We start from the raw sequence: 14,433 nt of genomic DNA on the forward strand, positions 1-14,433 counted from the left end.
TTTTTCAACTGTGTGAGTCTGGCACAAAAGGAAAGAGTGTACCAGCTTAACTTACTGAAAAGCAGTAGGTTGAGGCTTCAGGACAGCTTTTGTGATAAAAAGGAAGAGTTGCTAATCTCTGTGTTGCCATCATCATCATCGTGTGTAAACATGTGCATGTTTGTGGCAGACAGCAGAGGTCTCAGAAGTACACGGTGCCTATTCCTGATGGAAGTTCTAATCTAGTTAGAGACTTCACTGGAAGGTGTGGTCACCACCTGCTGAGCACTGAGCTCCAGCCAGTGCTGACTTATGTGCGTGATTTCACTGAATCCCCACAACAGCCCCGTTTTGAATCTTGTTTAAAGCCTAGCCTCTGAGACCTGAAATGATTGTGTGCCTGCAGTGATAGGCTGTAAGTGACAAATGCTGGCAGGTGTATCCCGGCAACCAGACCTCAGAGCACAGCTCTTTGCCAACACCTTACCGCCTTTTGCTATTGCCCCAGACACTATCGCCCCATTTCACAGATGAAGAAACCAAGGCTTAGAAAGGTTAAAGTAACATGACTGAAGGGTGGTGGAGAGGGCAAGAGCTCTGGTCTGTCTGCACAAAGCATCTCCTTTATCCTCGTCCTGGCCTGAGCCTGCCCTTAGGATGGAGAAGGCACAGTTGAAGATGGTGGAGGGAGCTGGGGCCGGAGGGTGTAGGGAGGAAGGAGTTGCAGGTAGTGTGAGTGGAAGAGTGTGTTTCTGTGGGCGGCTGAGGAAGGAACAGACGGAGTGGAGAGGAAGGTGGAGGTGTGGTGCTTTGGTCCTGTGGAGGAATGGAGGAAGTGGCCGACGGCCTTGTGCCTGAGCGCTTTGCGGTTCCCCACAAAGACCAGGGTGAGCTCGCCTGGGGCAGGAGGACAGCGTAGATGGGTTCCAGAGAGTCGGCAAGACTCGCGTGGGGTGCCAGCAGGGACCCGCTGACTGAGCGCCGGGTGTTACTGGGAACGTGGGTCTTCCCGTTGTCCTGAGGCCCAGAGAAGCTGGTGGCAGAGTAGACCAGGAATTGAGATTGGGACCTGGAAGCTTCCAGAGGGTGTGTCCGTGAGAACAGAGAGGAGGCAGAGTCAGGGTCAGAAGCAGAGAGGCGGGGCAGGAGGTGGGAGTCCGAGCAGGGCGGGTTCTCTGCGGCCCGTCCCTCGTGAGCGTGTGCGGCCCTGCAGCTGGGCTGTGCACGCTCTCCTGCTGTGCTTCCCACGGGCCTCGTTGTGTCCTGCGTGGCGCGGCCCGTGGCTCCTGTCTTGTCTCGCTCACGGCCGTGTGTCTGCTTCTCTCAGCTTTCGAGGACGCCGACCTGAGCCTGGTTGTCCCATCAGCCCTGTTTGCCGCCGTGGGGACAGCCGGCCAGAGGTGTACCACTGCGAGGCGACTGGTGAGTGTCCGCGCAGGCGCCTGAGCTTGGCTGTGTGGTCCACATCACAGAAGCGTGGCCTGAGAAATGGGCTCCGTAGGACGCTTCACAAATGCCCAGCCCTGTGTTCTCCATGAGCTGTCGCTCAGCCAGGGCCTCTGCCTTTCTCCCACCCTGAGCTAACATGGTCTCCCAGCCAACCCTGGGCTAGCCTGGGACATGAGGCCTGCTTTCACCTGCACTCCGAGAATCAAATGGACAAAGTCCAGTGTCACTCACAGTAGAACAAACTAAAAGAGAGCCTTGTTCTTTCATAAAAATGTTTGAGTGGTAAAACACATTAAATGTAAAATTTTTCTTTAGAGATTTATTTATTTATTTGAGAGGTAGAGTGACAGAGAGAGAGAAAGGTCTTCTATCCACTGGTTCACTCCCCAAGTACACGCAACAGCTGATCTGAAGCTGAGAGCCAGGAGCTGCTTCCTGGTCTCCCATGTGGGTGCAGGAGCCCAAGCACTTGGGCCATCCTCCAGTGCTTTCCCAGGCCACAGCAGAGAGCTGGATCACAATAAGAGCAACTAGGACGTGAACTGCTCCCACATGGGAAGCTGGCGCCATAGGCAAAGGCTTAGCCTACTACGCCACAGCACTGGCCCTAATTTTCATGGCTTTTGTAATACTAAAAATGTCACTGGAGCAAGTTTTGATTAGGTACAAATTTGGCTACATTTGCCCTTTTTGAATGGTTGTTGAATTTGGCTTTTGTAAGTAAAACAGTGGCTGAATTTCAGAGGAATCAGCTTTGGGTTTTATGAGAGAAGAAAAATTCTTTAGAATATTTTTCTTTTAAAGATTTATTATTTGAAAGGCAGAGATACAGAGAGGCAGAGGCAGAGAGAGAGAGAAAAAAAGAGATCTTCCATCCACTGGTTCACTCCCCACATGGCCACAACGGCCGGAGCTGTGCTGATCTGAAGCCAGGAGCCAGGAGCTTCTTCTGGATCTCCCACGTGGGTACAGGGGCCCAAGCAGTTGGGCCATCTCTACTACTTTCCTAGGCCATACTGGATCGGAAGTAGAGTAGCCGAGATGTGAACCGGTGCCTATATGGGGTGCCGGCACTGCAGGTGGTGGCTTTACCCACTATGCCACAGCACTGGCCTCCTAGAATATTGATTCATCTAAATCAGTTACTGTAATATACAAGGTAAAGAAAAAGTCAGTCTTGTCTGTTTGCACTTTTCCTGTTTGTTTTGTCCTGTGTTTCCCAACAAAGGAAAGTCGTTGTTTATTTTCACATTACTTTGCTGATGTTCTCAAAAAATACTAGGACACAATATTTGTAAAATGTTAAACATTTTTATGAAATGTGTTCATTTAAACATTTATTGCATTAACACTGGGAAGGACACAAGGGCCTTCCAAGTGATTATACCCTTAGTTAGATGATTAAACGTGAAATGAGTGAACACCAAGCATTTTTCTATCAAGCCAACTTTTATTTTTCCTGTGCTTTATATTTTAAGTTATATTATTTTATAATAAAGTTATGTTAAGTCCATGGAGACAGTAGCAATATATAGGAAAAAAAAATCCCAGTACAGTGGACCTGTCTTTGACTACATTAGTTGTGTCAGCCCATTCGCCACCTGGAGACCAACCCAGAGGATAGGTGGTTTGGCAGGTTCACCTCCAACACTGAGAACAGAGCAGAGAGCTCGCATCCTGCCCTTGGTGAGAGTGAGGTTTGTCTTCATGTGACCTAGGTACCCAGCAGTGGTTGGTTGGCCAGCCCTCGGTGCCCTGTGCTCACCCAGAGGCTGCCACCTGGGACAGGTGTACGCTCCTCGGCTCTCGTGAACTTATCTTCTGGTAAACCCATTGTGGGTCCGAGTAGGTTGAAGGACTGTGAATCAAGCTATGGTTAGGTGAAGACTTCTGTGCTTGGGGCCCTGTGCTAAGGTAGATGAACAAGAGCAGGGGTCATGGATTTGTGGAGCTTCACCAGACAGATCCGTAGGAACTCGATGGAGACCTGGCTTAGGACTTTTTCCTGCTGTCTGCCTAGAGGAAAATATCTTCATGTAGTTAATCTTAGAAGTTGTATCACTTTAACATAGACATCAGCTCTTATTTGATTAAATTTTCGGAGATTACAATATCTCACCTAGCTGTTAATAAGTACTACTAAGGAAATTATTTGTTATTGGAAAATGTGTGTATGTCTGCTACTGTTCCCTTGAGTGTTTCTCTTTTCACTTAGTTTTTGCATGAAAGCATCCACGATGAAGTCGTGAACAGACTTACCAAGGCCTACGCACAGATCCGTGTCGGGAACCCGTGGGACTGTGAGTATCTGGCCAAAGATCCTCCTTTTTCGTCAGCTGGGGTTACGAGCATTTCTGATCTTCAAGCTTTTCCCACTTTCCAGAGAGGCCTGGAGGCTTGCAAAGCAGGTTTTGGACACTTGGGGTGACACCTTTGCTGCTTGGTTAGCTTCCTGGGTGCAGGACCTGGGCTAGGGGTGAGCCTGGGAGGTGCTATTTAGATGGATGAGATCTGTGGGACTTTTCTCTTCTCTCCTGCTGCCGGAATCCCCCAGCTGAGTTTCTTGCTTTTACAGAAAGTGATTTTTTAAAGATACAATCAGATAATTCATTTTCCTGTTTAAAAATACCCCCATGATTTCTCTTTGCTCTTAGATGAAACCTCATTTCCTTTTGATTCCTTCTTGTGTGGCCTGACCTCTGCCTCCTGCCCTGTCTGTTGTCCGGCCAGGCCTCCCATGTTTCTTTGTCCTGACTCTGAGTGATCTCTGGCCTCACCAGCCTTCATTCAGGGCCATAGGCCTTCCCGGCTCTGTCTTGTCACACTCTTGGCTGGACATGCGCTTCCTGTGGCTGGCTGTGCTACAGGGCCACCACCTCCCAGGGCCTTACCTGAATCTTCCTCCTCCTGTGCTATTGTTTCCAGTAGCCTTAACCCGGCGTAGTATCTGTCTCCCATGTCGAATTGTACACCTGGCAGTACGCCTGTGGCATCTTAGAGAATGGTCACACTGTAATGAGTAAGCTGACCCTGTATTTTTAATGCAGTGCTCTGATTACGTGATAGCTGTTTCCAAAAACCAGGGGTTGGCAAACAGATTGGGCCTGCTGCTTGTTTCTGTGAAGGAAGTTTGTCACACACAGCCACGCCCACTCGTCTGTAGGTTGCACTGCGCTGGTAGAGGTGAATCACTGTGATGGAGACCAGGAACAGGGTGCAAAGCGTGAAATGTTTGCTGTCTGGGCCTTTATGGTAAAAGGTTGCCGATTCCTGCTCTCAGCTGGAGGATGTAGGAAGGGATTGGCCTGTTCTTTGGGAAAGCTGTTACAACACCAACAGGATGCTCTTCAGGGCGGGATGAGAAGCATTCTTTTTCTGTCTCCAGCCAATGTTCTCTACGGGCCACTCCACACCAAACAAGCAGTGAGCATGTTTCTTGGAGCAGTGGAAGAAGCGAAGAAAGAGGGAGGCACCGTGGTCTATGGGGGCAAGGTAAGGCCAACACTGACCTAGGTCGTGGTGGCACTTTTCTCTCTCTTTCCCCAGGCACCTGCGGGCTCTGGGCAAACTGGGGGTGGGTCCCCACTTTGGCATCCCTCTCCCCAGCTGGTTCCTAAGGGAGAAGTACATGTTTTACAGAAAGACCCATAAATGCATGGGATTTCCTGGGGGGACACCCAGAAGCTAGGGTGCTAGTGCCACTGGGAGTTTGTGTAGAAAGGAGACCTCATTTGCATGATCTAATAGAAGAATTTAGGCTCAGAAGTGCAGACCACACGTGTGTTATTTTAACCACGTGACTGTGGGTGTTTGTGATGCTGTTGATGTCCAGCCAGGGCGTTTTCTGTATGGATTGTTGGGCTTTGTTGTCTTCATCTTTTTTTTTTTTTTTTTTTTTTTTTTTTTAATTTTTGACAGGCAGAGTGGACAGTGAGAGAGAGAAAGACAGAGAGAAAGGTCTTCCTTTGCTGTTGGTTCACCCTCCAATGGCCGCCGCGGTCGGCGCGCTGCTGCCAGCGCACCGCGCTGATCCGAAGCCAGGAGCCAGGTGCTTCTCCTGGTCTCCCATGGGGTGCAGGACCCAAGCACTTGGGCCATCCTCCACTGCCTTCCCGGGCCATAGCAGAGAGCTGGCCTGGAAGAGGGGCAACCAGGACAGAATCCGGCACCCCGACCGGGACTAGAACTGGTATGCCGGCGCCGCTAAGCAGAGGATTAGCCTAGTGAGCCACGGCGCCGGCCCTGTCTTCATCTTTGCAAAAGCTTTACCCACAAGTTTTTAAAGTTTACTTATTTTATTTTGTTTTTACTTTTAAAATGTGTTTGAAAGGCAGAGAGTGAGAGAGAGTGAGAAATCTTCCACCTGCTGGTTTACTCCTCACATGCCTTCAACAGCCAGGGCTGGGTCAGATCAAAGCCAGGAGCACGGAACTCAATCTGGGTCTCCCATGTTGGGTGGCAGGGACCCAAGTACTGGGGTCATCTCCTGTTGCCTCCTTTGGGTGCACAGTGGCATGAAACTGGATCAGAAGCAGAGCTGGTCACCGAACTTGGCCTCTGATATGAGATGGGGCTGTCTCACGTGGAGTTTTAGCCATGGTGCCATCACCTGCCTCTCTTCCTGTTCTTAAAAGAACACTGATCCTGGCTGGCGCCGTGGCTCACTAGGCTAATCCTCCGCCTTGCGGCACTGGCATACCAGGTTCTAGTCTCGGTAGGGGCACCGGATTCTGTCCTGGTTGCCCCTCTTCCAGGCCAGCTCTCTGCTGTGGCCAGGGAGTGCAGTGGAGGATGGCCCAAGTGCTTGGGCCCTGCACCTCATGGGAGACCAGGAGAAGCACCTGGCTCCTGGCTTCGGATCAGCGCGGTGCGCTGGCCACAGCGCACTGGCCGCAGCGGCCATTGGAGGGTGAACCAATGGCAAAAGGAAGACCTTTCTCTCTGTCTCTCTCTCTCTCATTGTCCACTCTGCCTGTCAAAAAAAACAAACAAACAAAAAAAAAAAAACACTGATCTTGGTGGATTAGGGCCCCTCCTGATAACCTCCTTTAAAATCCTATTTCACGTGTAATCACATTGAGCGTGGCGCTTCACCACATGAATTTTGGGAGGTTGCAGTAGGCAACACAGTGGACATAGGTTGCCTGTTTTGAGATTACATGAATTTTAACATAACCAGTTGCAGCAGTATTTTTCCAGTGTAACGTGGTTGTCACACATGTCACTGTTCATGTGTTTTCTCTGAGCATCTAAGTTACCACCAAGTAAATACAGGAGGAAAGATCATTTTCATTTGTGAGCAGAGATTACTTTGGAGAAATCATTCATCCAAAAATGCTGTTCGTTTTCTTCTCCCAAGTGTAGTCAAAGATTGTGTCCTCTGGGAGACCTAGAGCTTTCTCTCTTAATTTCCTTTCTCTGCTGCAGGTTATGGATCGCCCTGGAAACTATGTAGAACCCACAATCGTGACAGGTCTTGCCCACGACGCAGCCATCGCCCACACAGAGACTTTTGCTCCAATTCTGTACGTCTTTAAATTCAAGGTAAGCATGAATTCAGTGTCTCTTTCTCTAGTCCAAGGTTGAAGCAAATGATGAGACTAAGGGGGAATGATCAGCCTTGAGAAGGGTGTTTAAAGCCACGAAACCTGCAGAGTCAGGGTAAAATAAAATGGGATGAACACATTGGCTATGAAGCACGCCAGGCTGGGTGTGGACCAGTGCTGGTGTGGATGGGACGAGTGGCCCCTGTCTCCTGTGTCTCACGGTTCTTACCTGTGTGGGCCACGGAGGCCGTTTCTCCTGAACTTGGGACTGGATAGTTCAGTTAAACAGAGTGCTGTGTGTATGTCAGTAGACCCAAGGAGATGTGGAGACAGTGTGAAGACACAGCATCAGTAGTGGGTTGGAGGGCAGTGGAGGGAACTTGTAACAGGTACTCATGAGATAGGCCCTAGTCTTGTCAGAAATATTTAGGGTTGGGGTGGCAGAGACTGAATCATGGTGTGAATGTGGGGCCAGCGCTGTGCATAGCGGGTAAAGCTGCCTGCGGTGCTGACGTCCCATGTGGGTGCCAGTTTGAGTCCTGGTTGCTCCACTTCCAATCCTGCTCAGTGCTAATGCAGCTAGGAGGACCGTGGAGGTGACCCAAGTGCTCGGACCCCTGCACCCAGGTGGGAGACTCGAAAGAAACTTCATACTATTGGCCTTGGCCTGGTCCAGCCCTGGGGTGGTTGTAGCTATTTGCAAAGTGAACCAACGCTTGGAAATTCTCACTGTCTCACTCTCTATCTCTGTAACTCTGCCTTCACACTAAATAAATAAATCTCAAAAAAAAAAAAAGTTTGAATGTGCTGTTATTAACAGAGGATGGTGAGAATTGTACCTTATTGCAATTTTGTAATTTCATTTCTTTAAATCTTCCTTGAAATTGTCTATCAGTGTTTCACATGTGCTGACCAGAGAGTACAATCTCATGTTTCGTAATGTGTGTGTGTTTGACTGTGAGCCCTGGTGAGGTTATTTCATGCCATAGCCCTCAGCTGCCTCATCTGTATATTGGGGCCAGTGTAACATCTGTGTCACAGGGTAAGGTTAAAAAACTAGCTGTGTGGCCGGCGCCGCGGCTCACTAGGCTAATCCTCTGCCTTGCGGCGCCGGCACACCGGGTTCTAGTCCCGGTCGGGGCACCGATCCTGTCCCGGTTGCCCCTCTTCCAGGCCAGCTCTCTGCTGTGGCCAGGGAGTGCAGTGGAGGATGGCCCAAGTGCTTGGGCCCTGCACCCCATGGGAGACCAGGAGAAGCACCTGGCTCCTGCCATCGGATCAGCGCGGTGCGCCGGCCGCAGCGCACCTACTGCGGTGGCCATTGGAAGGTGAACCAACGGCAAAAGGAAGACCTTACAACAAAAGGAAGACCTTTTTCTCTGTCTCTCTCTCACTGTCCACTCTGCCTGTCAAAAAAAAAAAAAAAAATCCACTTTATAGGAGAAACATAGAATTAGTAAAATGTTTACTTTTTGCTTTCCTTTTTTTTCTTTCTTTTTTTTTTTTTTTGTTTTAAGATTTATTTATTTATTTGCAAGGCAGAGTAACAGAGAGAGAGGGAGTGAGATCTTTCGTCTGCTAGTTCATTCCCCAGATACCCACAACAACCAGGGCTGCTCCCGCCTGAGATCAGGAACCAGGAGCTCCGTCCTCTCCTCCCACCTGGGTGGCAGGGACTCAACTACTTGCGCCATTGTCTGCTACTTCTCGGGTATGTTAGGGAGCTGGATCGGAACTGTAGCAGCTGGGACTTGAACCAACAGTGGGATGCAGGATTCTGATAGGGCGTGCTGGCTGGTTTTCTTTAGCACACTGAAGTTATACTAACATACCTCTTGAAATGAGTTTGATGTCAGTAAACTGTGACCCCAACACCGCAACATCTGACGGCTTCTCACGTCTGCCCTTTCAGGATGAAGACGAGGTCTTTGCCTGGAATAACGAAGTCAAACAGGGCCTTTCCAGTAGCATCTTTACCAAAGATTTGGGCAGAATCTTCCGCTGGCTTGGGTATAACTTTGCTGTGAACATTTATAGACAGTACATTTAAAAAAAAAGTCATAGCTGAAAATTGATTTTTGGGGGGTCGAGAGTCTTCGATTGCTGGGGCTGTCTGCTTCTCTGTTTTTATTTGTTCTGTTTCTCACCGTGGCTCCCCTGTCACGCACAGGCCTCGAGGCTCGGACTGCGGCATCGTAAACGTCAATATTCCAACGAGCGGGGCCGAGATTGGAGGTGCATTCGGTAGGTAGAGCATCATTTCTCCTCGTCCATGGGTTGGGAGCAGAGGCGAGACTGAGTCCCAGCCCTCCATTATGGGATGTGGGTGTCCCAGGTGGAGGCCTAATCCGTGCCGCAGCGCCTGCGCCTCTGGTCTCCTTTAGGTATCTCATTTCATGTGCACAGATTGGAATTGCTCAAATGATACGTGATTGCCTTGTGTTTCCCTAGGAGGAGAAAAGCACACCGGAGGCGGCCGGGAGTCTGGCAGCGATGCCTGGAAGCAGTACATGAGAAGATCCACTTGGTAGGACCAGGCTGTGGGAAGGCGGGTGGGAGCCGGTCACCGGGCTGTCTCCGAGATTCTACACTCTTCTTTCTGTTTGGCTCCGGAACACCTAGCGCTCCCTAGCTGTCTCCTCTCGGAGGTCTTGCGTGTGTTGCCCTTCCTGTGCAGCCTCAGCGGTGCCCAGCACCCAGCTATGATGCTGTCTTGCTGGTGGTCTCTGCAGGAGACAGTCAGGAACCTGCAGGGAAGGAAGCTGGAGAAGCCTCCTTTGCATTTCCTCCTTGGATGCAGCTACCACACCCACATGGCGAGAACAGTAGAAGACAGAGAGGCCCAGAGGCCTGGCCAGCAGGCTGGGCCCCAGAGAGCAGGACCCTCGAGAGTGGATTAGGTCATCCACCTAGCACAGGCGCAGTGCTGGGGAGCCCGAGGATGGGAGGGTCTGACCGAGACCTGTGTTTGTGCTTTCATTCTCCATCTGCCTTGGGTAGAGCAGGTTTCATGCATGTGCATAAAGTAGCGTGAGTGTCAGGTCCATGGGATGCACGTTGTGTTGCCCTTAGTGTTTGAGCTTTCAGAGTTTACAGTTTTTTGAAATATTTGTACAGATTTTATCGGTTGAGTGAATGTCCTTGATCTGAAAATCAGAAGTCCAAAATCTGAAACTTTGGTCGAAACTTTTTGTCGATGCTCAAAAAATTTCAGATTTCAGAGCCGTTGGAATCTCATAGTTTTGGGTTCTGTTGGCAAGAGCACCACATGGGAACCAGGAGACCCACCCTGGTCCCACCCCGACTTCTACCGAGGTCGACAGCCTTGGGGGCTTTTCAGCCTCACTCCCCTGGGCCCTGGCCTCTGTGTTCCCGTCGGGCAGTTCTGACAGCCTTCCCAGTGCGGCTTCTTCACCCCAGACAACTTCCAGTTCCTTTCTGGGGCCCCAGACAGGTGGAGAGGGCAACCTTGTGGGTTGTGGTTTTTCTGCAACATTTAAGGGGTATAGTTTCCCTTCATTTTATTTCTATCAAAATAAGAATATCAGTGTTGGCCCTGTTAATTCAGTGCACATTAAGGAACAAGGAGGTCGTAGTTGTAGCTGCCGTGTTCTTATGCTCTGCCCAAAAGAAAACCGTAAATAACATGTGTGTGCTGTGTCTATCAGACTGTTGTGGGTCTCTGTAGAGCAGGACCCACACTAACACTGCTTTATATCCTAAGTTTTTCCTGTCACTTAATTACTTAGACAAGTTACCTTAAATATAAGCGGAACTGCTACATTATTATTTTTTTTAATATTTATTTATTTATTTGAAAGGCAGAGTTCCAGAGGCAGAGAAAGAGATAGGTCTTCCACCCACTGGTTCACTCCCCAGATAGCCACAACAGCAGAGCTGCGCTGATCCAAAGGCAGGAGCCAGGAGTTTCTTCTGGGTCTCCCATGAGGGTGCAGTGGCCCAAGGACTTGGGCCATCTTCTGCTGCTTTCCCAGGCACATTAGCAGGGAGCTGGGTTGGAACTGAAGCAGCCAGGACTCCAACCGGCACCCATATGGGATGCCAACACTGCAGGCAGCAGCGTTACCCACTACACCACAGTGCTGGCCCCTACATTACTTTGATGGCATGAAAATATTGTTTATTATGTATGTGCTGGTATTCATTGAGTTGTATTTGGTTTCTGCCCCCAGTACCATCAACTACAGTAAAGACCTTCCTCTGGCTCAAGGCATCAAGTTTCAGTGAAGGCGTTCCCGAGCCTCTCGGCAGCGCGTGCCGGCGTTCCCGTGGCTGCGTCTGAGGAGCACGGAACCAAGAGATGCCCCGAACGTGCCTTAGAATGTGGGGGTGCCTCCTCCCCGGGACCTCACAGCCCTCACTCACCACTGTTTTTAAAAAAGCCCCAATAAATTTTGCACAGCTTAGGTCACTGCTTACGTACATGTGTTTCAGAAAGTGAGTATTTTTAGTAGCTCTCAGTCGCCTGCCGTCTTCTCAGAAGCGCTCGCTGAGGCGGTGGGCAGAAGGCCGCAGGCTGACATGGGCTGAGATTGCGGAGTCCTGCCTGCCCTCGGGCAGGGCGGGCTCGGTTCCACGGGGGCGCAGAAGCACCCTGGGCACACGGACACTGTCTGGGGAGGAGAGGGTTCCGACGGCTGGATCCTGAGGGCCTCAGAGCAGACTTGGTGTGTTTTCCTTAGCTTCTTTTTCTTTCTGAAGATTCTTTGTTGTTGTTGTCTGAAAGGCAGAGTTACAGCATCTGGGCCATGCTGAACCCAGGAGCCTAGAACTGCATCTGGGTCTCCCGTGTGGGTTGCAGGGCCCCGAGTTCTTGGACCATGTTCCTCTGCTTTCCCGAGCACATTAGCCGGGAGCTGGATTGGAAGTGGAACTGCCGGAGGACTCGACCCGGCACTGCTGTGGCATGCCGGTGTCACGTGCAGCGGCTTAACCCACTGCACCACAGCCGTGGCCCTGAATTCCTGCTCACTGCTCTGACTCGCTGCTTAGTGTGAGTGGCCAAGGGTCATGCATAGTAGTGTTTCCCCTGCGTGAGATGGGGAAGCCGAGTGCAGCGTTGCCAAAGGCACGTGGTGGTCCCTGAGCAGGGCTGGAGGTGCCGGCAGGCTCCTCACGGGAGCACAGGCCCTCTCTCTGGGGAGGTGTTAGCTTCACTGGTCCCTGCTGGGCTGCGTCTCCAAGACCCACAGTCATGGGAGACGACAAAGTGAAAAGGCCGTGTCAAACGCACAAGGACACAAACTCCGTTATTATTGGTTTTCCTCTGGTCGACCTGTTGTTTTACATTTGTTCATGTATCTTCATCTACTTGAAAGGCAGACGGAGGGAGAGAGGAGAACCTTCACCTGCAGGTTCACTCCTCAGATGCCCACAGCAGCTGGGGCTCGGCCAGGCCGACACCAGGAGCGTGGAACTCCGTCCAGGTTTTGTCGAGCATTTCATGGGGCCTGGACAAAATGGGCCACGCCACGGTGTTAATCGGGGAGTACGGAACAGATTGGAGGAGAGAAAGTAAACTTCGCGGGAGATGCAGGATGTCCCAAGGAATCCTTGTGGCGAGCTGACTGGCGTTACCCGCCTCTGGCAGGTGTGCGAGAGATGGAAGTGGGTGTGTCCCTTAACTGCCAAGGACTATAGCTTGGTGTTCATGGGAATGACTTGTGTTCAAGGTGAGGAAGGGCGGAGCCGGCGTTGTGGCGGAGCAGGTGAAGCCACCGCCTGCAACGCCTGCATCCCTGTTGTGCGCTGGTTCAAGTCCCAGCTGCTCCACTTCTGATCCAGCTCCCTGCTGATGCCCCTGGGAAAGCAGCAGAAGGTGGTCCAAGTGCTTGGGCCCCTGCCACCCCTGTGGGAGCCCCAGAGGGTGTTCCAAGCGCCTGGCTTCCACCTAGCCCAGCTCCAGCCATTGCAGCCATTGGGGAGTGAACCAGCCCACAGATCAATCCGTGTGTCTCTCCCCCTCTCTAACTCCGCCTTTCAGCAACAGCAGAAACAACAACAAAACAATCCAAAGCCCCCAGTTGTGGCTCTTGCTCCTGACGGCTGTGTTCTGTGGCAGATTTGCAGGACAGACATGGAGTTCACTGCTTGCCTGGACCCTGCCACCTCGGGCACTCGGAGGTGGAACATGCACAGCAGACTCCTCGTGAACACCCCTGGCATCTCAGGCCACCCGAGACCATTCTGTTCAGCTGCTCCGCTCCTGTGGTTCCCTGGGCTCGGTCCTCACCCCGACTCCTCGCTGTGCCTGGCAGTGTTTGCTGGGGGCAGGCGCCGCCTCTGTGCCTTGAGCCTGAGCCTCCTCTTGGGCAAGCTTCCCAGTGCAGGGGTCCCAGCCGCCTGTTGTCCTGGTGCTCTGTGCTGTCCCTCCACGTGGCAGCCACCTGCCCCTCAGCTCCCTCCAGCCTGGGTCAAGGCAGAAGCCTATGCAGAAGACGGTACTGAGTGATTAGGACAGGCCGTTTCCATTTTGTGAAGCTGTGCAAAATTATTTTATATTGAAATATGTTCTTATGTCCTGTTCTCGCAGCATATCGTGTTATAAAGTAATCCAAAATGTCAGCTGTACCAGTATTTATCTTTTTTTCTTTAGAACATTTATTTATTTATTTGAAAGAGTTAGAGAGAGAAGGAGAGGCACAGAGAGAGAGAGAGAGAGAGGTCTTCCATCTGCTGGTTCACTCCCCAGTTGGCTGCAATGGCTGGAGCTGGGCTGATCCAAAGCCAGGAGCCAGGAGCTTCTTCCAAGTCTCCCACACAGGTGCAGGGGCCCAAGGACTTGGGCCATCTTCTACTGCTTTCCCAGGGCATAGCAGAGAGCTGCATCGGAAGAGGAGCAGCTGGGACTTGAACCGGCACCATGTGGGATGCTGGCACCGCAGGCAACGGCTTCACCTGCTATGCCAATGCACTGGCTCTCAGTATTTATCTTATTTTCTGTATTTTTGCATGTGTAATCTGGTTAGGTACTGACGAAGGCTGTCACTACTGTGTGTAGAAGCTGTGACGTTTTGAACAGATTGCAGTCACATTTCTAGCGCACTGGGCAGCGGGAGTAACTGGGAGCTGGAATCTTCAGTGTCGAAGCTGGATAAAAGTGATTCTGAAAGATTTTTTTGAAACAGATTCATAATTATTGCAGTTTTCTGTCACAGTAAGAACTCTGGTTCTTTGTTACAGTGTTCACTGAAGAGTTTTGCTTTTTATTTGTTTTGTTGTTCATTGACCTCAAAGTTGCTTATGCCTGTTTTTATTTTTTTTAATTTTTTAATTTTTTATTTTTTATTTTTTTTTTGACAGGCAGAGTGGATAGTGAGAGAGAGAGACAGAGAGAAAGGTCTTCCTTTGCCGTTGGTTCACCCTCCAATGGCTGCTGCGGCTGGCGTGCTGCGGCCGGCACACCACGCTGATCCGAAGGCAGGAGCCAGGTGCTTCT

At 50.9% G+C, this 14,433-nt stretch overlaps 1 protein-coding gene across 1 annotated transcript in view; it reads left to right on the forward strand.

The window, feature by feature from the left end:
• The window catches only part of ALDH7A1 (aldehyde dehydrogenase 7 family member A1), a 41,846-nt gene extending 30,445 nt beyond the window's left edge, over positions 1 to 11,401 (forward strand). Inside the window, exons 11-18 of the mRNA XM_062189239.1 lie at positions 1,307 to 1,401; positions 3,644 to 3,728; positions 4,814 to 4,920; positions 6,856 to 6,972; positions 8,887 to 8,984; positions 9,145 to 9,218; positions 9,426 to 9,501; positions 11,168 to 11,401. Coding sequence (XP_062045223.1) covers positions 1,307 to 1,401; positions 3,644 to 3,728; positions 4,814 to 4,920; positions 6,856 to 6,972; positions 8,887 to 8,984; positions 9,145 to 9,218; positions 9,426 to 9,501; positions 11,168 to 11,222 — 707 coding nt within the window. The 3' untranslated portion in view covers positions 11,223 to 11,401. The remainder of the gene's footprint in view (positions 1 to 1,306; positions 1,402 to 3,643; positions 3,729 to 4,813; positions 4,921 to 6,855; positions 6,973 to 8,886; positions 8,985 to 9,144; positions 9,219 to 9,425; positions 9,502 to 11,167) is intronic.
• The last annotated feature ends 3,032 nt before the right edge of the window (positions 11,402 to 14,433 follow it).

This window comes from Lepus europaeus, chromosome 4 (assembly GCF_033115175.1).
Source record: "Lepus europaeus isolate LE1 chromosome 4, mLepTim1.pri, whole genome shotgun sequence".
Taxonomy (NCBI): domain Eukaryota; kingdom Metazoa; phylum Chordata; class Mammalia; order Lagomorpha; family Leporidae; genus Lepus; species Lepus europaeus.